The sequence below is a fragment of the Phyllobates terribilis genome, unplaced genomic scaffold (genome assembly GCF_046119375.1).
Source record: "Phyllobates terribilis strain yellow unplaced genomic scaffold, ASM4611937v1 Scaffold_7__3_contigs__length_470593459, whole genome shotgun sequence".
In the NCBI taxonomy this organism is placed as follows: domain Eukaryota; kingdom Metazoa; phylum Chordata; class Amphibia; order Anura; family Dendrobatidae; genus Phyllobates; species Phyllobates terribilis.
The window spans coordinates 293,318,404-293,342,128 of record NW_027362767.1 but is presented as its reverse complement, the minus strand read 5'-3'; the positions used below and the strand labels follow the sequence as shown (position 1 = coordinate 293,342,128).

General features: G+C 43.6%; 2 protein-coding genes across 2 annotated transcripts in view; both read right to left on the bottom strand.

Moving 5' to 3' along the window:
- Positions 1 to 12,747, bottom strand: part of LOC141154680 (rho-related GTP-binding protein RhoG-like) — a 34,345-nt gene extending 21,598 nt beyond the window's left edge. Inside the window, exon 1 of the mRNA XM_073641004.1 lies at positions 12,640 to 12,747. The gene's annotated coding sequence lies outside the window, so the exon portion shown is untranslated. The remainder of the gene's footprint in view (positions 1 to 12,639) is intronic.
- A 219-nt stretch (positions 12,748 to 12,966) lies between these two features.
- LOC141154679 (uncharacterized) overlaps positions 12,967 to 23,725 on the bottom strand; it is a 92,652-nt gene continuing 81,893 nt past the window's right edge. The window contains exons 11-12 of the mRNA XM_073641001.1: positions 21,527 to 21,691; positions 12,967 to 15,360 (exon numbers count right to left, since the gene is read on the bottom strand). Coding sequence (XP_073497102.1) covers positions 12,967 to 15,360; positions 21,527 to 21,691 — 2,559 coding nt within the window. The remainder of the gene's footprint in view (positions 15,361 to 21,526; positions 21,692 to 23,725) is intronic.

The window sequence follows — 23,725 nt, the reverse complement described above, 5'->3', positions numbered from 1 at the left end:
GTCGACCTAGACAAGAATAAATCCTCTCCATCTCTGCTACTGTCAGTCTCTATTATCTGCGGGGAGAATCGTTATTTCGAACTAGCCCAACTTGACTCTGGAGCGGCCGGGAATCTTATTTCACAGTCCCTGGTAGAAAAATACCGCATTCCCACCAAACCTCTGGCTGTACCATTATCTGTCGCTGCTGTGGATGGGGGCCTCTTACCACGTCCCATCCAACTCATCACCGAATCCATAACTCTGCAGGTGGGAATGCTGCATTCTGAGAGCATCTCTTTTCATGTTCTGCCTGGACTCTCTCACGCCCTCTTACTAGGTCTACCTTGGCTCCAGAGACATGCACCCGTGCTTGACTGGCAGATCGGAGAAGTCCTTCGCTGGGGACAGGACTGTCATAAGACTTGTTTGGTTCCTGTTCATCCCGTCCGTCCTTCTCCTACCCCAACTAATCTACCTGGACTTCCGATTCCCTATTGGTCATTTGCTGATGTCTTTAATAAAAAGGAGGCAGAGACATTACCCCCTCATAGACCATACGACTGTCCTATCGACCTGTTACCCGGTACTACTCCTCCCCGTGGGCGTATTTACCCATTGTCCGCTGCAGAGACCCGGTCGATGTCCGAATATATTGAGGAGAATTTGGCCAGGGGATTCATCCGGAAATCTACCTCCCCGGCGGGAGCAGGATTCTTCTTCGTAAAAAAGAAGGACGGCTCTCTCCGTCCCTGTATAGACTATAGAGGCCTTAACCAGATCACGGTGAAGAATAAGTACCCCCTTCCGCTCATTCCAGAATTATTTGATCGCCTGAGGGGGGCTAGAGTCTTCACCAAACTGGACCTCCGTGGGGCGTACAACCTGGTCCGTATCCGTCAAGGGGATGAATGGAAGACTGCATTCAACACCCGGGACGGCCACTATGAATATCTGGTAATGCCCTTTGGTCTCTGTAACGCTCCTGCCGTCTTTCAAGAGTTGGTCAATGACATCTTCCGGGACCTTCTCTACTCCTGCGTTGTGGTGTACCTGGACGACATCTTGGTCTTCTCTCCGGATCTCCAGACTCACCGGAGGGACGTTCGTCAGGTCCTGCTCAGGCTCAGGCAGAATCACCTCTTCGCTAAATATGAGAAGTGCCTCTTTGAGCAGACCTCGCTTCCGTTTTTGGGCTACATTATTTCTCAGACCGGCCTACGAATGGATCCAGAGAAACTGTCTGCCATCGAGAAATGGCCCCGACCGGAGGGGTTGAAGGCCATTCAGCGGTTCCTGGGCTTCGCCAACTACTACCGCCTCTTCATACCACACTTCTCTTCCCGGACTGCCCCAATTTCCGCGCTCACCCGTAAGGGTACTAATCCCAAGGAGTGGCCGTCCGAAGCAGAGGAGGCCTTTCTTTCCTTAAAACAGGCCTTCTCTTCCGCCCCGCTGCTGCATCGTCCGGATGGCAACAAGCAGTTCTTCCTGGAGGTTGACGCCTCCTCCTCTGGAGCCGGAGCTGTACTTACTCAAAAATCATCTTCCGGGAGGATGGTAACTTGCGGCTTCTTCTCCAAACTCTTCTCCTCTTCTGAGCGCAATTATTCCATAGGAGACCGAGAGTTATTGGCCATCAAGCTGGCATTGGAGGAGTGGCGTTACCTGCTCGAGGGGGCTCTTCATCCGGTAATAATTTACACTGACCACAAGAACTTGGCTTATCTCCAGCATGCCCAGAGACTTAACCCGCGCCAAGCCCGGTGGTCCTTGTTTTTTGCTCGCTTTGATTTTGTTCTACATTTTTGCCCGGCTGACAAGAACATCAAAGCGGACGCCTTGTTCCGATCCTTTCTGGTATCTGACCTCGAGGAAGAACCTAAACATATCATCGATCCCGCCAGAGTAATGCAGGTGGCTCCCATGAGTCTAAATCGTCTCCCTCCCGGTAAGACGTTCGTATCGGTACCTGATCGGGAGAAGATCCTACACTGGGGTCATTCGTCTAAACTAGCTGGCCACGCCGGTCAGAAAAAGACCCTCCAGCTTATTACCCGGCACTACTGGTGGCCTAACCTGCACAAGGATGTAATAGACTTTGTTTCTGCCTGTGTGTCCTGCGCCCGCAACAAAGTTCCGAGACACCTGCCAGCCGGTCGCCTCCTTCCTCTGCCAGTACCTGCTGCCCCCTGGCAGCATATAGCGATGGACTTCATAACTGATCTTCCCGTCTCTACCGGTTGTACGGTCATTTGGGTGGTCGCTGACCGCTTTTCCAAGATGGCTCACTTCATTCCCCTGCCAGGCCTCCCGTCTGCACCCGAGCTGGCTAAAGACTTTATCCGCCACATCTTCCGTCTTCATGGCCTGCCCCGTCACATCGTGTCGGATCGTGGGGTACAGTTCACTTCTCGTTTCTGGAGAGCCACTTGTAAATTGCTAGACGTCACCCTGGACTTCTCCTCCGCTTACCACCCACAGTCTAATGGTCAAGTGGAGCGGATCAATCAGATCCTGACCAGTTACCTCCGGCACTTCGTTAATGCCCACCATTCTGACTGGGTGGATCTCCTGCCATGGGCCGAATTCTCGTACAACAATCACGAGAGCGAATCTTCCTCCAAATCCCCGTTTTTTGTAGTCTTCGGTCAGCATCCTCGGATCCCGTTTCCCGTCTCCACCTCGGTGGACAATCCGGCTGCGGAATCTCTTGTTAACAAATTTTCCTCCATATGGGAGAGTACCCGGTCCGCACTCCTTCTGTCATCCGAGCGTATGAAAAGACATGCTGACAAAAAACGTCTGGATCCTCCTCAATTCCGTCCTGGGGATAAGGTCTGGCTCTCGTCCAAGTATGTCCGGCTCAAGATTCCTTCCTATAAGTTAGGGCCTCGGTTCATCGGTCCTCTGGAGGTCATCAGTCAGATCAACCCGGTGGCCTATAAATTGAAACTCCCGGCCAACTTGCGGATCCCTAACTCCTTCCATGTATCTCTCCTCAAACCCGTGGTACTTAACTCTTTTTCCAAGTGTACAGGTACGCCTCCTGCTCCGGTTTCCGCTGAAAACGAATTTGAGGTAGAGAACATTCTGGCCACCAAAAGGGTAAGAGGGAAGACCTTTTTTCTAGTAGATTGGAAGGGGTTTGGTCCTGAAGAGAGAACGTGGGAGCCCCGGGAGAACATCCATGCCCCTCTCATCCTTGCTAAATTTCTGTCTGGCCTAAAAAAGGGGGGGCCTAAAGGGGGGGGGTACTGTAGCGTCGGCGTCCCTGCCCTCTGCTAGGCAGGGACGCTGTTCCCCTCACCTCTCTGCTCCGAGCCCGGCGTCCTCCTCCCGCTCTGCTGGCAGCGCGCGCTCCTTCCTGGCCACCGTGCTTAGGGCGCGCGCGCGCTCCCTCCCTCTTAAAGGGGCCGCGCGCCGTCCTAAGGAGTCCCCGGCCAATGGCCGGAGGACTTCACCATATATAAGGCACCTCCTCCAAAATGGAGGTGCCCGAGCAATGTTGTTGCACTGTTCACTACTCTGCTTCAGCCCTCAGGTCCCGTTGCCAGTTACCTGTCAGTTACCTGCCTGATTCCTGCCAGAGTCCTGCCAGTTTGCTGTCTGTTTCCTGCCTGATATTCCTGCTACCTGCTTGCTAGCCTGAGGTCCGACGGTCTGCCTTCCTACTCCTGTCAGTCTGTCTATGGACCAGCTTGGCCGCTCACCTGGGAGCGCACATCTGCTACCTGCCTGCTAGCCTACCTGGAGGCTCCGCCGTCACGTGCTGTGACCACCTGCTATTCCAGAGACTCTTGCCCGCTCACCTGGGAGCGCTCCTCCGCTACCTGCCTGCTTGCCTACCTGGAGGCTCCGCCGTCACATGCTGTGACCACCCGTTCATCCAGAGACTCTCGCTTGCTCACCTGGGAGCACACATCTTCCATCTGCCTGCTAGCCTACCTGGAGGTTCAGCCATCACAGGTCGTACCTACCCTTTACCCAGAGACTGCCCCGGTCACTTGCCGTGACCTCCAGCCCGTTCATCCAGAGACTGCCCCGGTCACTTGCCGTGACCTCCAGCCCGTTCATCCAGAGACTGCCCCGGTCACTTGCCGTGACCTCCAGCCCGTTCATCCAGAGACTGCCCCGGTCACTTGCCGTGACCTCCAGCCCGTTCATCCAGAGACTGCCCCGGTCACTTGCCGTGACCTCCAGCCCGTTCATCCAGAGACTGCCCCGGTCACTTGCTGTGACTGCCTGCCCGTCTTCCCTGGTCGCCACCCGCTCCCTTACAAGGACCGCCCCCTTGTATAGTAGCTCAGAGGTTCCGCCTCCCAGACCCGTTACAGTTGTCAAGTATGACTCTGGGTTTCACGTGTCTGTACTGTGTCATGTGCCATGTACCTGGACAGTTACAAGTTGTAACATGTTGAAATATTTTTACATTGCTTTTTTTTATTTTATTTTCTCTGAATGTGAAGCTGCAAGTTCTGACCTCAGTGGGTGTTCCCCATGATGTCTGCACTATCCACCTGCTTTCTCGCAATGTCTTAGCCTCTGTGCATGTGTCTTTTCTGCCTCCCTTTCTTAAATTAACATACAGGTGCATCTCACTAAATTAGAATATCATCAAAAAGTTAATTGATTTCAGTCATTACAAACAGAGTGATCTAGTTATCTATTTCAAGTGTTTATTTCTGTTAATGTTGATGATTATGGCTTACAGCCAATGAAAACACAAAACTCATTATCTCGGTAAATTAGAATAGTTAACAAAAAACACCTGCAAAGGCTTCCTAAGTGTTTAAAAAGGTCCCTTAGTCTGTTTCAGTAGGCTCCACGATCATGGGGAAGACTGCTGACTTGACAGATGTCCAGAAGGCAGTCATTGACACACTCCACAAGGTCCCAGAGTTCCAATTTTCATTTGGAAATCAAGGTCCCAGAGTCTGGAGGAAGAGTGGAGAGGCCACAATCCAAGCTGCTTGAGGTCCAGTGTGAAGTTTCCACAATCAGTGATGGTTTGGGGAGCCATGTCATCTGCTGGTGTAGGTCCACTATGTTTTATCAAGACCAAAGTCAGCGCAGCCGTCTACCAGGACATTTTAGAGCACTTCATGCTTCCCTCTGCAGACAAGCTTTTTGGAGATGGAAATTTCATTCTCCAGCAGGACTTGGCACCTGTCCACACTGCCAAAAGTACCAATACCTGGTTTACACACAACAGTATCACTGTGCTTGATTGGCAGCAAACTCACCTGACCTTAACCCTATAGAGAATCTATGGGGAATTGTCAAGAGGAAGATGAGACACCAGACCCAACAATGCAGATGAGCTGAAGGCTGCTATCAAAGCAATCTGGGCTTCCATAACTCCTCAGCAGAGCCACAGGCTGATCGCCTCCATGCCACGCTGCATTGATGCAGTAATTGATGCAAAAGGAGCCCCGACCAAGTATTGAGAGCATTTACTGAACATACATTTCAGTAGGGCAATATTTCAGATTGTAAAATCATTTTTCAAGCTGTTGTTATAAAGTATTCTAATTTACTGAGATAATGACTTTTGTGTTTTCATTGGCTGTAAGCCATAATCATCAACATTAACAGAAATAAACACTTGAAATAGATCACTGTTTATAATGACTCTATATAATATATGAGTTTCACTTTTTGTATTGAAGAACTGAAATAAATTAACTTTTTGATGATATTCTAATTTAGTGAGATGCACCTGTAGATTGAGAAGATGTAATTTCTGTTGTTTGTGAATATCGGTACCCTTGGAGAATGAGGGAATGATAGTTCTAATTGCTGGTGAGCATCTTATAGCATTTCTATTAGAAATACCTTTGCTGGCACCGAAAAGTTTCCTTTTTCCAGGTGGAGCAGAAATATGTAAGTAATGGCAGTTGTTGCACGGGGCAATGCTGCAACACCGATACGAAGTCGACAACATGCAGGTATACAAAGCAGTGTGAACACCGAAGAGACTTGGCTATTAGCCTTGGTTGCTTCATACATTTGATTGTCAGAAGAGCCGATAATCCTATGGAGAGGTCTTCAATATTGTGATTTGATATATTGCCTGTGGAGTGCTGTGTGCTCATACCGTACTTCCACGTTCCTCTAATACTACACTGACGCACTCAGAAGTTTTTTTTTTCATGGGTTCTATATGAATCTGTGTGGTATTCTCTAACAATGTGTTCCCCAACTCCAGACCTCAAGAGCCACCAACAGAGTTATTTTTCTCATAAAAATGTGGGAATTCTCCATAGAACCGTGATGGACTGCACCCCAGCTGGATCCATTGTAGGACAGCACAGTATCATGGCTCCCCTTATAAATACAAGCCAAGACACCAGTGTAAACGGAGCCTAAACTATTTCAGTGTAGTCACCTTTATTATTTTGCACATATTATATGTGACAGTATTGTGTTTAAGTTATACAGATTGTAATGACTTGTTCATTTAAAGAACAACCGTCATTTTAATTTTTATTTTCTAAATCAACGGGACACATGAAAATCAGTAACTTTGTAAAATTGTATCTTTTAAAAGAAATTAGCTTTTTTTTCTCCTCCTGGGTTTATGTTTTACTTCTCAATTAATGTCTTCAATCTGTAAAATCTGTAATAAGTGAAGACAGATTTTTCTGTTACTGAGAAAGATGAAAGTTGTTGCTTTTAAAATTCTATGGAGGGGTGAGGAAGAGGGAGGAACTAGAGGTAGACGCAGACGTTCTCCTGAAACGTCAGTTACAGCTCTCCATAGAACGCTACGAGCACCAACTGTCATCTCCTGTCTCAGTAATGTAACATTCTGTATTCACTGAAGACAGATTTTACCAGCGAATTGAGAATTTTGAGAATGAATGATCAGTAGAGGAGGAAAAAGAAGCACATTTCTCTAATGCAATATTTATTACAAAGCTTCTTATTTTCATGTGTACTATTTATGGGGGAAAAAAAGAATAAATTAAAAAGAAGGTTATTATTTAAGCATTTACCACAGTCAAGTTGCATGTAAAAGGGACACATTCAATTAAACTTCCATGTATAGGGGGTGAGTGTGATCAAAATTGGAACTACATATAGAGCAGGTGTGTAATGAGTAACTGAATGTATGCTTTATAAAAGCAAAAGTTTGTATGTTCTCCCCATGTTTGGGTGGGTTTCCTCTGGGTACTCCGGTTTCCTCCCACACTCCAAAGACATACTGATAGGGAATGTAGATTGTGAGCCCCAATGGGGACAGTGATGATAATGTCTGTAAAGTGCTGTGGAATTAATGGCTCTATATAAATAAGTAAAATAAATAAAGTAAAAACGATAGTATATGAATTTGTTTAAAAAAAGTAAAGTTTTTATGGAGACTCTTTGTGCTATAACTATACCTGAAAATATTACCCAGCGATAATAAATGCAGATAATAGAATCTAACGATTATATCTATTGGATTCATAATAGTCTGCGCAGAATGTGGGTTGAAATGCAAATTCTAATGACAATAGAGGAAAAAACTGACTATTTACACACTTGGGGCCACAAAGAACTGGATGTGGATGTTGTGCATGCTGACAGATCAGGACTATACGGCATGACCATGTACACACCTGAATAAACAGCCACACAAACTGTACGTTATAAATGCTCAGTTCAACCCTCCTCCTCCAAAACCAGCTTCTCCACCATTATGGAAGATCAAGTTTCCTCTTTACTCCCTAAATCACACCTCACCACCTGCGAACTTGACCCAATCCCGTCCCACCTCATCCCTAACCTCACCACAATAGTCATCCTAACCCTAACCCACCTTTTCAACCTGTCACTAACAACTGGTGTTGTCCCCTCATGCTTCAAATATACCTCGATCGCACCCATCTTCAAAAAGCCCTCCTTGACCCATCCTCTCTGACTAGCTATAGGCGAATAAGCCTCCTTACCTTGGCATGTTAGAGCTGGTGTGTCACTCTCCATAAGGAGAAACGTTACCCCTTAGACCTCAGTCCAGAGCCTCTCATGCAGCCAAATCAGTTCTCATACTTTGCACTGACGAGGGCCAACAGCCCGAAACACCATGTCTGCAAATAGAGATTCTGATTTGGCTTTTATCCTAAGTCATATTGCACAACTCGGGTTGATTGTGACTTTTAGGAATTCTGCTTCCAATAGGTGGCGCTATAGAGTACAAGTTCTCTTTTTCTCTGAAGAGGCAATTTGCATATTAAATTTCCCAGAGGAGCATTGCACAGGGATAAGCCTCCTTACCTTGGCATGCCAGAGCCGGTGTGTCTCTCTCCACAAGGAGAAACGTTACCCCTTAGACCTCAGTTCAGAGCCTCTCACCTAGCCAAATCAGTTCTCATACTTTGCACTGACATGGGGCAATGTCCCGAAACATCGCGTCTGCAAAAATGAGGTTCTGATTTGGCTTTTATCCTAAGTCATATTGCACAACTCGTTAAAGGGTTGATTGTGACTTGTAGGATTGCTGCTTCCAATAGGTGGCGCTATAAAGTTCAAGTCCTCTCTGTCTGTGAAGAGGCAATTTGCAGTTATTTAACAGGAATTGATCCCTTTTACAAATTGAAAGGGTTGTTCGCTACTTGGACAAGCTCTTCTGTTCCTCATTTAAAATTAGAAAAAACATAGACTCACCTCCCGACCTGGTGCAGCTCCAGCGATGTCGGTGCTGTGTCTGCCGGTGCTTGTGTGACATTGTTATGTCATGTGAGAGCTGTAGCCTATCGGCGACCACTGATCGGCTGCAGCATTCACAGTTCTGTTAAGCTACCCATACACATTAGACTAATGTCGACTGAACCTGCAAATATTGAAAGGTTTGGCTGACACGCTGGAGGCCCTGGACAATTGATTGTCGGGAAAGTTAAGGATCCGGCATGTCCGATTTCGGACTGATGATCCTTTTGTTCTTTTGGAGATAAGTCGCAGCCAGACATGTCTGATGGTAGCAATCTCATAGAGAACACAGGAGAGCTAGGAGAGAGAGCTGCCAGCTCAACGATCTGCTGAGTCATTGTCCGTCCGACAACCATCTCATGTATATGGTGGGCTTTAGGTAGAACTCTGCCTGATGGAACGCTGCAGCCCATCAGTGGTCGATGATAGGCTGCATTACTTACATAATATAACAATGTTGCACGAGCGTCGGCATATAGTGTCGACATCAGTGGAACATCAGCAGGAGACCAGACTAGTCTGGCAGTGCCCCTCCCTGCACTGCTGTAGGTGATTGGCAGGTCTCTCCATCATTTGTACATAGAAGTGATTAACAGATCTCTCCCTAACAGCACTATGAAGAGCTGGTCAGGGGCAACGCAGGACTAGTCTCAGGCTAAGGTGCCCTGCCAGATCTTCAAAGTACACCTCATCTGAAATACTGAAGTGTTTCAGAGAATAATATACCTGGCTACAAATGTACTACCAGTCTGTGATTCATGCTGCCAGTGGTTTGGGCAGCATGAATCATCTGACAGATTTCCTTTAAGAATTGGTTGTCCATGTAGTTTACAACCACTTTAAACACTCATGATGATAAGTACAATGAAACCAATAGAAATCCTGATCTTGGGAATTTAGATTACAGGACATCTAGGCCAGGGATGTCAAACTCAAACACAGAGAGAGCCAAAATGAAAAACTTGGACAAAGTCGCAGGCAAACGAGTTTACAGTATAATAGGCCCCACATAGTCCTCCATACGGCCCACATAGTCCTCCATACAGAATAATGGGCCCCATATAGTCCCCCATACAGAATAATGAGCCCCACATAGTCCTCCATACAGGATAATGGCCCCCACACAGTCCTCCATACAGTATAATGGGCCCCACATAGTCCTCCACATGGAATAATGAGCCACACAAAGTCATCCATACAGAACAATGGGCCCCACATAGTCCTCCATACAGTATAATGGGCCCCACACAGTCCTCCATACAGAATAATGGCCCCACATAGTCCTCCATACGAAATAATGGGTCCCACATAGTCCTCAATACGAAATAATGGGTCCCACATAGTTCTCAATACGGAATAATGGGTCCCACATAGTCCTCCATACAGTATAATGGGCCCCACATAGTTCTCCATACAGTATAATGGGCCCCACATACTCCTCCATACAGAATAATGGGCCCCACATAGTCCGTTTTACAGAATAATGGGCCCCCCATAGTCCTCCATACAGTATAATGGCCCACACAAAGTCCTTCATTCAGAACAATGGCCCCACATAGTCCTCCATACAGAATAATGGGCCCCACATAGTCCTCCATACTGAATAATGTGCCCCACATAGCACATAGTCCTCCACACAGAATAATGGCCCCACATAGTCCTCCATACAGGATATTGGGCCCCACACAGTCCTTCATACAGAATAATGGCCCCACATAGTCGTCCATACAGTATAATGGCCCCACATAGTCGTCCATACAGTATAATGGGCCCCACATAGTCCTCCATACAGAATAATGGCCCCACATAGGGGTGGTGGTTCTGGTGTCGTGGGCTAAATCTAATCACACTGCGGGCCAGATTTGGCCCATGAGCCAGAGTTTGACATGTATGGTCTAGGCTCTGCGAGGTTGATTCTGTTTCATACAAAAAGTTGACCTTTTGATAATCTATTTACAAAAATATCAATACTATTTTAACACCAACTCAAAAAGCCCTTCTGACCTCAGACACATGATTACAATGAAGTTCCTCCAGCTAAAAAAAGACCAAGGAGTTCTGCAACAGATGGTATGAACTGCACATCATAAAGAAATTCTGGGGCTATCAGCAAAGGCAATAGAGTGTAAAATAGCCAAATGCTATAGAAATATCACACATTCTTGTGAAAAAAAAGAGAGTTTCTTATAAACATACACAGCAATGACCCTAAAAGAACGGCTTCAGAATTAATCATAAAGGGCAATCACCTCAAATATCGACTTGAGTTATAGTAACTAGTCAAAGTGAAAAAGAAATCAAGACTTTCTCCCACAATCTATGGCCTCATTCACACATCCGTGTTTAAACACATATGTTCAAAAAATGGTACCGGTGTCATCAGTCATTTGGATCAGTGTGTCATCCGCATGTTCGGTTTTACCATCTGCCATCAGTGTTTTTCACTTTTTCAGGATTTAGAAAGGTGAGTATATGAATGTATGTTAATATGTATCATAAGATAGTTAAAATATTTTAAGCTGGATGACATTTTAAATTGGACAAAATAGCAGACAAGTTGCAATGCCCATAAATTAATTTAACTCCAGTGAGGATGAAAGGAATAGCAAACAATCACATTGACAACAAGTGAAAAGGCTCGGGAAACCCAAAATGATGAATTATAGTTTGATATCTTTAAGATGAGTGTCCAAAACCTATCATATTGATGACCTATCCCCAATGAGATAAGTGGGAGTCCAACACCCGGCACCCCCACTAATCAGCTGTTATCTGCATCAGATGGATGTTAACAATGTACAGAGCTGGTCCAGGTATAGGCAATCATTTATGGATAGGTCACTAGTATATTAATCCTAGACAACCCCTTTAATCCAATGTGCGAAAAGATAGCCTTACTAAATACATGTATTGTTTATTCACAAGATAGGCACCAGTTGTATGATTGCTGGGAGTCATCTTCTGGGGCCACCGTTAATCCAGAGAACAGGGGTCAATTGTGTGAATGGAGCAGAAGTGTGCATGCTTGACCCCTTCTATGGGAATGGCAGAGATAATTAACTAGCCTCATAGGAGCAAATAGAGTGGTGGGCACATATGTGTGCTACCACCCCAATTAAACATGCTACTTGGGCGCCACTATTCTTGGGATCGATGGGGGTCCCCAGGGTCGGATCCCAAGTGATTACATATTTATTACCTATCCAGTTGACAGGAGTTAAATGTTATAGGTAAAGCTCTCGCATGGTACAATTACAGCCAGGGTCCACATACTTTTGGCCATTAGATACACATATGGGAATCTTAAGTAATTTTACAAACATAAATGCATTGTTTAGTGACTCTAATGTAATGTAAGGTCACTAAGGAGTAATATAAGGTGACTGCAAAGGAAAATACATTCATATACATTTTCTAGTGATACTTTTCTACGGCTATTTCTTATCAAGGGTGAAACTTTATTGAAAGACATTTTACAAAGTGTAATATACAAAACTGAACCAATGTATTTCCCTTCATTAATAAATCCTCAAGAAAGCCACACAATGCAAGAAAAATAGAATTTCATATTATTATACACGAGAAAGCAATCCATGGTGCAATACGACTATAAACAGAATTATCTTAATTCTCTTGGAATGTCCATTGTTGCTAAAAGGTTGTAGACAAAGGCGAGCATAGTAAACATAGCCAAATGCATTGGTGATAGGTAAACATTGGTGCCACCCTACAAGAAATTCTAGGTCTTGGTGGAGACAGTATATAAATATTGTACTAGTGTAAGAAACATTTCCCAATAATCAGACATGGAATGAACAGTCATTTCTCTAATCCGCAATTTAAAAAAATAAATATATTTCATGTGGAAACATCATTGTGAATAAATAAGATTCCAAGGCCGCAATGTAATATGTCATACATTAAATAATCACACATTCAGAGACATAGTCAATCATGTTAGAGTACCTTCCCCCACAGTCTTCGTACAGGATCTGCTGTTGTGCTCAGTGTTAGGTTGCTAAAGAGTAGTGTAAAATCAGTCTCTCTTCCTCTTGGTTAGTTCCTCATACTGGTGCTATGATATAAAGCACAGCGGTCGTGTCACAATTCCTAATGCAGCCATGTGCTGGATCTCTGCGTCACTATATATAAGACAGTACTTCCCTTTCTGTAACTTTGTGCATACAATAAGTCGTGGACTCTTCTCTGAGTCAGACCTGGCAGGGGCCACCTGTCACACTACAGCAGTACCCCACTATTCTATGTCCACAATTAGTATCTCAATATAGTTTTTCACCTCCAGATTGGGTGGGTATCCATATAAGTATTCTTTGTCCCCCGTGTAAGGGTTGAATTGACCTCGCACTGTTTAATGACGTGAACAGCTACACGAGCCACAGAATTAGATTTTTTAGATGAAAGTTGCGATGTCCAAGCTTCACTCTTGAGTGAAGGGGGAACACAATGTTTAGAAGTTATAGAGGGGCTTCCATTGCCCTCAGATTTAGCAAAGTCACTATTATTTGCATGTGAACTTTCCTTCTCCTTGGTGGGGCCCATATTTTTGCCCGGGCTTGATTTACTCACTCCAGCAGTAGAGAGACTTATTTTTTGTGGCATTTTGCTATCTTTGCTCTCTTTTTGCACATGTCTAGGTTGTTTGATGACAGATGGATTCACTGATGCCATGGCTGGGTCTTTGGTTAAGGGGACTCTTCTAATCCCCAATTCATTAGTTTTTGCTTTCTTTGGGATGCTCCTTCCATTTCTCCCTGTAGAGTTTTTGATGGCATCTCCACTCTTGTGCTCCAGATAGTTCCTGTTAGTCCCTAAATTGTTCTCTAACGTTGGTTCTACTCTAACACCGTTGGCTTTTTCTGAGGTATTTTTTAATTCCCTTTTCCATTTTGAGCAAGGATTATGAGTTTCTTTTTGTACTGTATGAGCATCCCTAATGCACTTTGAACTATATTCTATGTACTGGAGTCCTCTTGAGGTTGCATTTGATGGGTCCCCATTCTTTGACATTATGTGATCAATTGTCTCTTTCATTGTGATAGCTTGTTTAGCTGATGATGGCTCCACAAGCTTTATCTTGGACACAAAACATCCAGGGTGGGATTTCCGAAGTTTGGGAGTCTCAGATTTAATAACAATCTGATTTTGACTGGATGCATCAAATCTTGTTGGAATTGATGATGGGCTGGATACCTGGGAGGCAGGGAGAGCCACCGAGTGCTTCATGTTCCGCACAGCAGATTTCACTAATGTGTGTTTAATTGCTTTAGCAGTAACTTGGGTTGATGGTTTGGAAGTCTTAGGAAGACTTGATGATTCTGACACAATATTCAGTCCATTTGCCTGTTTGGAAGATGTAAGGTCAGATGTTTGGTCAGGGTTCTCTGATTCATTATGGCACGATATCTGGAAGGAATCATCATTTCTTAGTTTATTTCCTGAAATATTTTTAAAGTCGCTTACTGTCTGTGATTTCCCTTCAGCTACTGTCTGCAAAGAGGAATTGTATGTACAAGGCATGACCGATTTTGTATTGCTTTCATGCACTTGAGGGTCAGGTCCAACAAGACCTTCAGAAAAAGTAAAAGTCTTGGGTGCAGAATGGTAGAGTATTTTTCTGGACAGATCTGGTGTTTGGGGAGCACTGTCACATGTGTCCGTTTCTATTAATTTCTTGGCAACTTGAGCTTTCAAATTGTCTGGTAGGGCTTCTGGTGTAAGATGCATTTGATTACAATGAGTTTGTGACTTGCTGAGATTGTCACCATCTAAATTTACAGGTATTGTCTTTTGTAGTATTTGGCTGGCACATTTTTGTGCTGGATGGGATCGTGATTCCTGGAGAGATGCACTTGTGATACAATGATCTAATGATATTTGGATTTCTTGTCCATGTAATGATTTTGATTGTTTTGATGCCTCAAGTATTAATTGGGTCATTGGATGATTGTCAAGTAATTGTACTGAACTCTTTTCTAGAGAGTCTAATGATTTACTCAACACATGAGACTCTTTCGATGGAGGAGAAAATGTATCTGCCAGACACTTTATCTCAGACTGTTGTAATGAATTATCAGGTAACTCTGATATATTTTCCAGCTGGTTCCTATTATGTAGCATGTGCTGTTCGGTTTCTGAACATCTAGTCCTATGGAGTGGTGGATCAAAAGAGTGATATCCATATGTCTCGGGGAACACCTGGAAAATCTCTGTTTGCTCTTTTGATAATAACAAACTGACTTTCTGAAAGTCAACTTTGGCTTCCGACTGGTAACAAGTAGTATTTTTTGTAACAGGTAATTGATAAAGTCTGTTCTTGCTTTCAGTATTGACATTCTTTTGACTTTTATACTTCATCTGTTGCTTTAGAACTCGCTCAGACACCTTCCTCATCTGGTCAGCACTCTTCTGGTCACAACGTTCCTCACCCTCATCACCACAAGATATAAAGGACTTTGCACTGTTCCATCCTAAAGATCGCATTCTGCACACTCTCCTTCCCACAGGTCGACATGTGTTACGTAGGTTCCTCTCCAGTGTAAGTTCAAGTTCATCTTTCGACTGACTCGCTTCTAGTGCACCACAAGTAGCCATTGAATGTCTTTTCTGTAAACGCTTTTTGTCCCACTCTTTCCGCCTCTGTTCTTCCTGATCCCGGTGTTTATTTTCCTAGGTGAAAATTATTTATATCATGAGAGATTACAATTATGCATGATATGATTGTAGAGAAATTAGCTTACAAAAAACATTCAGTATTTCAGATACTAATCTAAACGACTCATGGTGCTTGCTACAAAACATCACTCCGAGTCTATCACATACCCATTTGCCTCTGGTACTGTACCATCTCCTTGTGGAGAGATATGCCTGAAATGCCGGTATGAGGAGACTTATAGGCCATGCAATGCTCTGTTGGGAAATTAAATATGCAAATTGCCTCTTCAAAGAGGAAGAGGACTACAACTCTAGCGCTACCCACTGGATGCTAAAATTTAATATTGACCCTTTAAGGATCCTTGACATGTGACTAAGGATAAAAGCCAAACCAGATACATGTACTCTATTTGCAAACATGTGTTTTGGGTAGCTTGTCCCTCTTCAGTGCAAAGCAAGTGAACTGATTTGGATGGGTAAGAGGCCTCTGCCTGAGATCTAAGGGGTAATGTCTCTCCTTGTGAAGAGTGACATGCCTAACATGCCAGTGTAAGGAGACTTATAGGCTACGCAATGCTCCGCTGGGATATTAAATATACAAATTGCCTCTTCAGAATAAAGGAAATGTCAATTTGCTCGTACATTTCCATGAGAAATAACAGAGGAATGGCAAAATGTAGATGATAAGAAAATATGAAAATATGCTATACAACTGATACGGAATACAACTACTAAGGAAGATGCTTCAAGAAAGTTGCCTCTAAGCAGGTAATGAGTGCAGGTTAGTTAGTATTGAGGTGGCAGCGGCATGTGGGCTCTGGAGCCTGAGGGGATATAAAATGTCCCTCTAACTCATACATGTCAAAATTTGGCCCGTGGGCCAAATATGGCCCGCAGGGTGATTATATTTGGCCCGTGACACCAGAAACATCACCTCTATTTTGGTCCCATTATTCTGTATAGATGACTGTGGAGCCCATTATTCTGTATGGAGGGCTATGTGGTGCCCATTATTCCAGATGGAGGACTATGTAAGGCCATTATTCTGTATAGAGGACTATGTGGGGCCATTATTCTGTATAGAGTACTATGTGGGGCCCATTATTCTGTATGGAGAACTATGTGGGACCCATTATACTGTATGGAGAACTATGTGGGGCCATTGTTCTGTATGGAGGACTATGTGGGGCCATTATTCTATACGGAGGACTATGTGAGGCCATTATTCTGTATAGAGTACTATGTGGGGCCCATTATTCTGTATGGAGAACTATGTGGGACCCATTATACTGTATGGAGAACTATGTGGGGCCATTGTTCTGTATGGAGGACTATGTGGGGCCATTATTCTATACGGAGGACTATGTGAGGCCAATTATTCTGTATGGAGGACTATGAGGGGCCCATTATTGTGTATGGAGGACTTTGTGGGGCACATAATTTTGTATGGAGGACTTTGTGGGGCCATTATTCTGTATGGAGCACTATGTGGGGACCTTTATACTGTATGGGGGACTATGTGGGCCCATTATTCTGTATGGAGGACTATGTGGGGCCATTATTCAGTATGGAAGACTATGTGGGGCCCATTATTCTGTATGGAGAACTATGTGGGACCCATTATTATGTATGGAAGACTTTGTGGGGCCATTATACTATATGGAGGACTATGTGGGGCCCATTATACTGTATGGAGGACTATGTGGGGCCCATTATACTGTATGGAGGACTATGTGGGGCCATTATACTATATGGAGGACTATGTGGGGCCATTGTTCTGTATGGAGGACTATGTGGGGCCATTATTCTATACGGAGGACTATGTGAGGCCATTATTCTGTATAGAGTACTATGTGGGTCCATTATTCTGTATGGAGGACTATGTGGGGCCCATTATTCTGTATGGAGGACTATGTGGGGCCCATTATTCTGTATGGAGAACTATGTGGGACCCATTATACTGTATGGAGAACTATGTGGGGCCATTGTTCTGTATGGAGGACTATGTGGGGCCATTATTCTATACGGAGGACTATGTGAGGCCAATTATTCTGTATGGAGGACTATGTGGGGCCCATTATTGTGTATGGAGGACTTTGTGGGGCACATAATTTTGTATGGAGGACTTTGTGGGGCCATTATTCTGTATGGAGCACTATGTGGGGACCTTTATACAGTATGGGGGACTATGTGGGCCCATTATTCTGTATGGAGGACTATGTGGGGCCATTATTCAGTATGGAAGACTATGTGGGGCCCATTATTCTGTATGGAGAACTATGTGGGACCCATTATTATGTATGGAAGACTTTGTGGGGCCATTATACTATATGGAGGACTATGTGGGGCCCATTATACTGTATGGAGGACTATGTGGGGCCATTATACTATATGGAGGACTTTGTGGGGCCCATTATACTGTATGGAGGACTATGTGGGGCCCATTATACTGTATGGAGGACTATGTGGGGCCATTATACTATATGGAGGACTATGTGGGGCCCATTATACTGTATGGAGGACTATGTGGGGCCATTATACTGCATGGAGGACTATGTGGGACCCATTATACTGTATGGAGGACTATGTGGGGCCCATTATCCTGTATGGAGGACTATGTGGGGCCCATTATCCTGTATAGAGGACTATGTGGGGGCCCATTATACTGTATGGAGGGCTATGTGGAACCCATTATTCTGTATGGAGGACTATGTGGGGCCCATTATACTGTATGGAGGATTATATGGGGTCTGTTATTCTGTATGGAGGACTATGAGGGGCAATTATACTGTATGGCTGTATGGAGGACTATGTGGGGCCATTATACTGTATGGAGGACTATGTGGGGCCATTATTCTGTATGGAGAACTATGTGGGGCCATTATACTGTATGGAGGACTATGTGGGGCCCATTATTCTGTATGGAGAACTATGTGGGACCCATTATACTGTATGGAGAACTATGTGAGGCCATTATTCTGTATGGAGGACTATGTGGGCCCCATTACTCTGTAAAGAGGACTTTGTGGGGCCCATTATTATGTATGGAGGACTTTGTGGGCCATTATTCTGTATGGAGAACTATGTGGGGCCATTATTCTGTATGGAGGACTATGTGGGGCCCATTATTCTGTATGGAGGACTATGTAAGGCCATTATTCTGTATGGAGGACTATGTGGGGCCCATTATTCTGTATGGAGGACTATGTGGGGCCCATTATTCTGTATGGAGGACTATGTGGGGCCCATTATCCTGTATGGAGGACTATGTGGGGCCCATTATACTGTATGGAGGACTATGTGGGGCCCATTATACTGTATAGAGGACTATGTGGGGCCAATTATACTGTATGGAGGACTATGTGGGGCCATTATACTATATGGGGCCATTATACTTTATGGAGGACTATGTGGGACCCATTATCCTGTATGGAGGGCTATGTGGGGCCCATTATACTGTATGGAGGACTATGTAGCGCCCATTATACTGTATAGAGGACTATGTGGGGGCCCATTATTCTGTATGGAGGACTAAATGGGGCCATTATACTGTATACTTGTTGAACCGCGACTTTGTCCAGGTTTCTCATTTTTAGTGTCTGTGTGTGAGTTTGACATCTCTGCTCTAACTCATATAAGGAGACCAGGATATAAATGATACATGATAGTTGGGGGGGTGATGAGCTGATATAGATTTCAGCGCATATCATTTGGGCTGCTACCCTATTCTCCTTGCGCTATATCACTTAGGTCTTTCCCTTCAGCAATTTGAAACATCAAGGCCGATCCCACAGCATCTTTTCCACAGACGGTTCTGATGAAGGCCAAAAAAACGTCCAAAACTTCGTAAAGTGGATTGCTTGTATGAACTACAATACATCAACCGTTTCTTTGCATCATCTTTGGAGAGCCAAGTTTTATAACTTTTATTACAATTGAAGAGGAATCCTACTTAAGCACCCAGTGGGTAAGGAGAGCTGCGCAGTCTTATGGATTTATACATTTCAGCTCAGACGCTTCGAGCTAAGCATCTGAATGAAGGCATGATATTAACAAAGATCTGGAGCTCCATCCTTGTTCAATAACCTCCCAGATGACATGCTACTATTGCATGACTAAAATTAATCTCATGTTTCCTGTAACAATGAGAATGAGAAAATCTTTTTCACATGCGTGTTAAATGGGAGCAGTGGTGTTACTGATAGAACAGATTATGATGAAGCAAGGAGCTATGTCTGCCATACTCAGTTCTGTGCCGCGAGGGGAAGTGAGAGCCCAGCGGTTACTCTGCAGTTAACCCTTCTACCTGCCCTGATCTGATGAGATGTGTCGTCTATACTCAGCGTCACTCAATCAATTCTGTTACCATTGCAGAGGTATCACTTTAATATTATTATAAACAAAAATGGGCGCTTTCTGTGAACCATGGAATCCATAAAATAATTGCGGCTTGCTCAAATGCTTGCTGTGTTAAAGGGGTTGTCCGGCCTTGGGGTACAAGTCACTTTATATGACCACATGCACACTGCGAGCTGTAAGGATTCTCTGGAGCTGCTGCAGGGAGCCAGTGATTTGCAGACTTCTGGCCACATTCCAAATAGACGTGTCGCACGTCTAGTCTGTACGTGATCGCATGTATGCAAATCGCATACTTGAGGTCACGTGCCCACCGCTTCCGGAGCTGGCACCGGTGAATCCTCGCAGCGTGTAGGGCACGCAATGTCAAGATTCACAAGTCTGCAGTGACAAAGAGTGACTGCAGACTTGTACCCTAAGTCCGGACAACCCCATTAAAAGATTTTTCTGACATCTTCTGCATGCACCATGTGCAATGTTCTCGGTTAACTTCATGTAGTAGGGAATAATAATCTGCATATGTGGAGCTTCTGGCCAGAAGAGGGAGCATAAGGTTATGTTCACACTTCATATTTTTTCCCACGGCATTTTACTGTCCCAGCAAAGTGAATGAGATTCCTTAAATCTCATGCACGTTACTTATTTTTTCCTTGCAGCTTCATATCTGCAGCATGTCAATTCTTTCAGCGTTTTTTCACCCTTTCTAATAAATGGGAAAAACACATAAAAAAACATGAAAACACACACTCAAAAACGCATGTATTTTTCGCAGCGATTTTTCTGCCAACACATCAGAATTTGCAGCAGATTACAGGAACAAGTTGGAGGTGAGCACTAGGTGTGGAGGGTGCAGTTCTGGGGCTACTGAGGTGAAGGCAGGCTGTAGTTATTATTTGGGGAAGGGACAATGAGGTGAATTATGAGGGCAGGAGTGAAGACAATGGAGTTATTGAGGCCCTGCTGTGACTAAGAGGGGGTAGGAGGCAGTGCTATGACTACAGTGGGAAGTTTTTAATAATTCTGGCTGCCATGATTTTTTACTATATTTTTAAGTGAAAAACAAAACAGAAGATTGTGGACCATGTATTCGGAGCGATTTCTTTCTGCTGCCTCTAAAAGATAATTACCAAAGAGAGGTATCAGGCCATCAGCATGGGAAATATCAGCAATGGGTCCAGAAGATTGAGGTATACTATAACAGTGCTGTACGTGATGATACTAGCTGGAGACAACAACGTATATTTCTGCATTCTGAGACCCCGAGTAAGTAACATATTTTCCCTGAATATAAACAATTATGTTCTCAATCATTGATAGGAACGGAGATCTGGAAATCAGTGACAAATGGAAACACGAGGGAAGAAATTAATCAAGAATGGAGTAAGCTGGAATAAGATGCGTAAATGTGGGGCATCTTTGGACTGTAGATTCACGTAGTCCCATTTTCTGGTGCACATGATAGTAAATTTGACCTGTCGCGTCATTCCTTTTTATAAGCCATCAACTTTTTGAAAAAGTGACAATGCAAAAAGTTGCAAAACTGTGTGCAATTACCATGTGTGGCAAATTTTGTGACTTTTTGACAAAAGTTTTCTGGCGTACAGGGGATGATACATTTCTCACATAGCTTTCTAAAATATAAAGAATTGATTCGGTTTGGAGGGACTAAAACTAGGTGAGCCGTGCAGGGATGCTGCGCTACTGAGAACCTGATGTATAAATGGCCTGGCCTCCTACAGCACTCATACAATGTCACACATGATACTCACCATCACTACATGTCACACAGTGGAGGATAAGCAGCCGTTGTTTTCCATTTACTCACCTTAATGGCTAGCTGAAACTTTTGACAAAAGCCGCTGAACACTTTGCAGCATTCCTCCAAGCGAAATGTGTCTTCATCCTCACAAAGAAATTCTCGTAGGTCCTGTCTGCAGGCCTGCAAAGCATCTATTTCCTTCTGAACCACGTGTAACCGGTGATTGGCAAACTGGAAAACAATACATCATGGTCACAACTTCATGCAATCATAAACATTCTTACCACGGTGGTAATGCCGTATATTCCAGACAATGAAAACTAAGAGAATACTGTGGTACAGTAGTGGGGATAATAGGTAGAACTGATGTCATCATAAAAATCTCATTTAAAAGGGGTTTTCCACTATTTCCTAAAATGTACCTGATTGAAAGGATCCTTAAATAAAGAGAGAAAGAAGTAAATTGTTCTTCCAGTCCTGCCCCTCTGACAGCCAATGCTGGAAGCAGGCTTGGACTGGCCCACGGGAGGACAGGAGAATCCTCCGGTGGGTCCCTGTGCAGGAGTGGGCCACCACCCTCTTATATGAGCAGTACTTGGCACAATATACTTGGTTCACTATGTACAGACAGCATCTTATTCATTTACCAATCTACCTATTTCATTGTTATATAAATTTGTGATTGAGGATAATGTCCCATTTGCATGTAGTTGAATAGTGGGGCCCTGAAGTTGGTTACTGGTGGGCCCTTGGCACCCCAGTCTGACAATGGCTGGAAGTGATGACGTTCTTCCTACCAGTCAGCTGAACCTACAGCCAATCTGTGGCATCAGTAGTCTGCTCACAAGTTAAGGATGTCATCACTTCAGGCCCGGTAGAGATCATCGGAGCCGACGGAGCGGCAGTCCTAGAAGGAGGGAGAGGGGATTCCAGTGGTACGCATTGCTTATTTATTTATTTTGTAAGGATCCCTAACCACTGATAATTAAAAAAAGTATTGGACTACCCCTTTAGGTCAATAAGGTCATTAATACAATGAGGTCTAGGCTACCAAGTGTACATCAATTCCTATGTGTTTCAATGATTTTTATTGGGTATTAATTTTTATATGGGGAAGGGAAAGGGAAAAATGGGAAAAAAATGGAAACAAGGGAAGGGAAATATTTATTAAGGGCAACAAGGAAAGAAAAGGAAAGAGGAGGAGGGTAAATAAGGAGAGAACAAAGATTGGATAGTCATATTTTCAGAATTTTACAGCAAAAATACAAGAAAACAACAATAGCCTAAAAGAACAATATTACGCAATTCACGGACGTTAAAATTAGAGAAACAAATTAAGGGAATATTTGACTCCAAGGATCCCATTTTTTATACAATTTTTCAAACATATTATTTGTAATGGCAAATTTCAATTCACATGTTTTATGTAGTGATATTTTCTCAATAATGTCAGTAAATTTAGGAGGAACCTGTTTTTTCCATAAGGTTGCAATTGAATTTTTTACCACCAGAAATATGTGGATTAAATGGAGCCTAAGAGGAGGAGCGAGTTGTTCCATCTCAAGAGAAAGGAGAGCCATTTGGGGTGACAGTGTAATTTCTCTGTTAAGAAGTTTATTAATTAACTGAGACCACAGATTTTTGATCTTCGGACAGTTCCAATAAAGTCACTTTTTTTCCCACAATTTCTCCAGCAGTTAGGGTAATAATTTGAATTAATTTTAGAGAGTCTAGTAGGTGTATAATACCATCTGGTAAGAATAATATGATTCTTGGAGGGACATACAGATATTGGATGCTAAAGTTAGTTTTATACTCTTCTCCCATTGATCTAGTGAAAAGGATATTTTTAGGTCCCCTTCCCATTTAGTCATATGAGAGGTTTTTTTTTCAAAGTGACAATCTGTGTTTAGATGATTGTATAAATTATTATAATTAGAAAATAATTTGTTGTTTGGGTTCCCTAGTAACAGACCTAGAATCTCAGAAATAGGAGCTTTGCTATTTAAAAAAGTTTGAGTCTGTTCTTTAATCAATAGGAAATGTAGAAAATTTATGCTAGATAAATTGTATTTTAATTTAAGATCTTCAAAAGGAAGGAAACTGACACCATCATATATATCTTTAATCTTTTTAATGCGTGTCAGGGTGCAAGACTTGGAAATTTCTCCTTTACCCAAATAGTTGATAAAAGTGAGAGGAAAATTTTTTATTTGATCAAACTTAGATATTCTTGTATTGGAGTTTGCTCGTTTTTTCCATGCT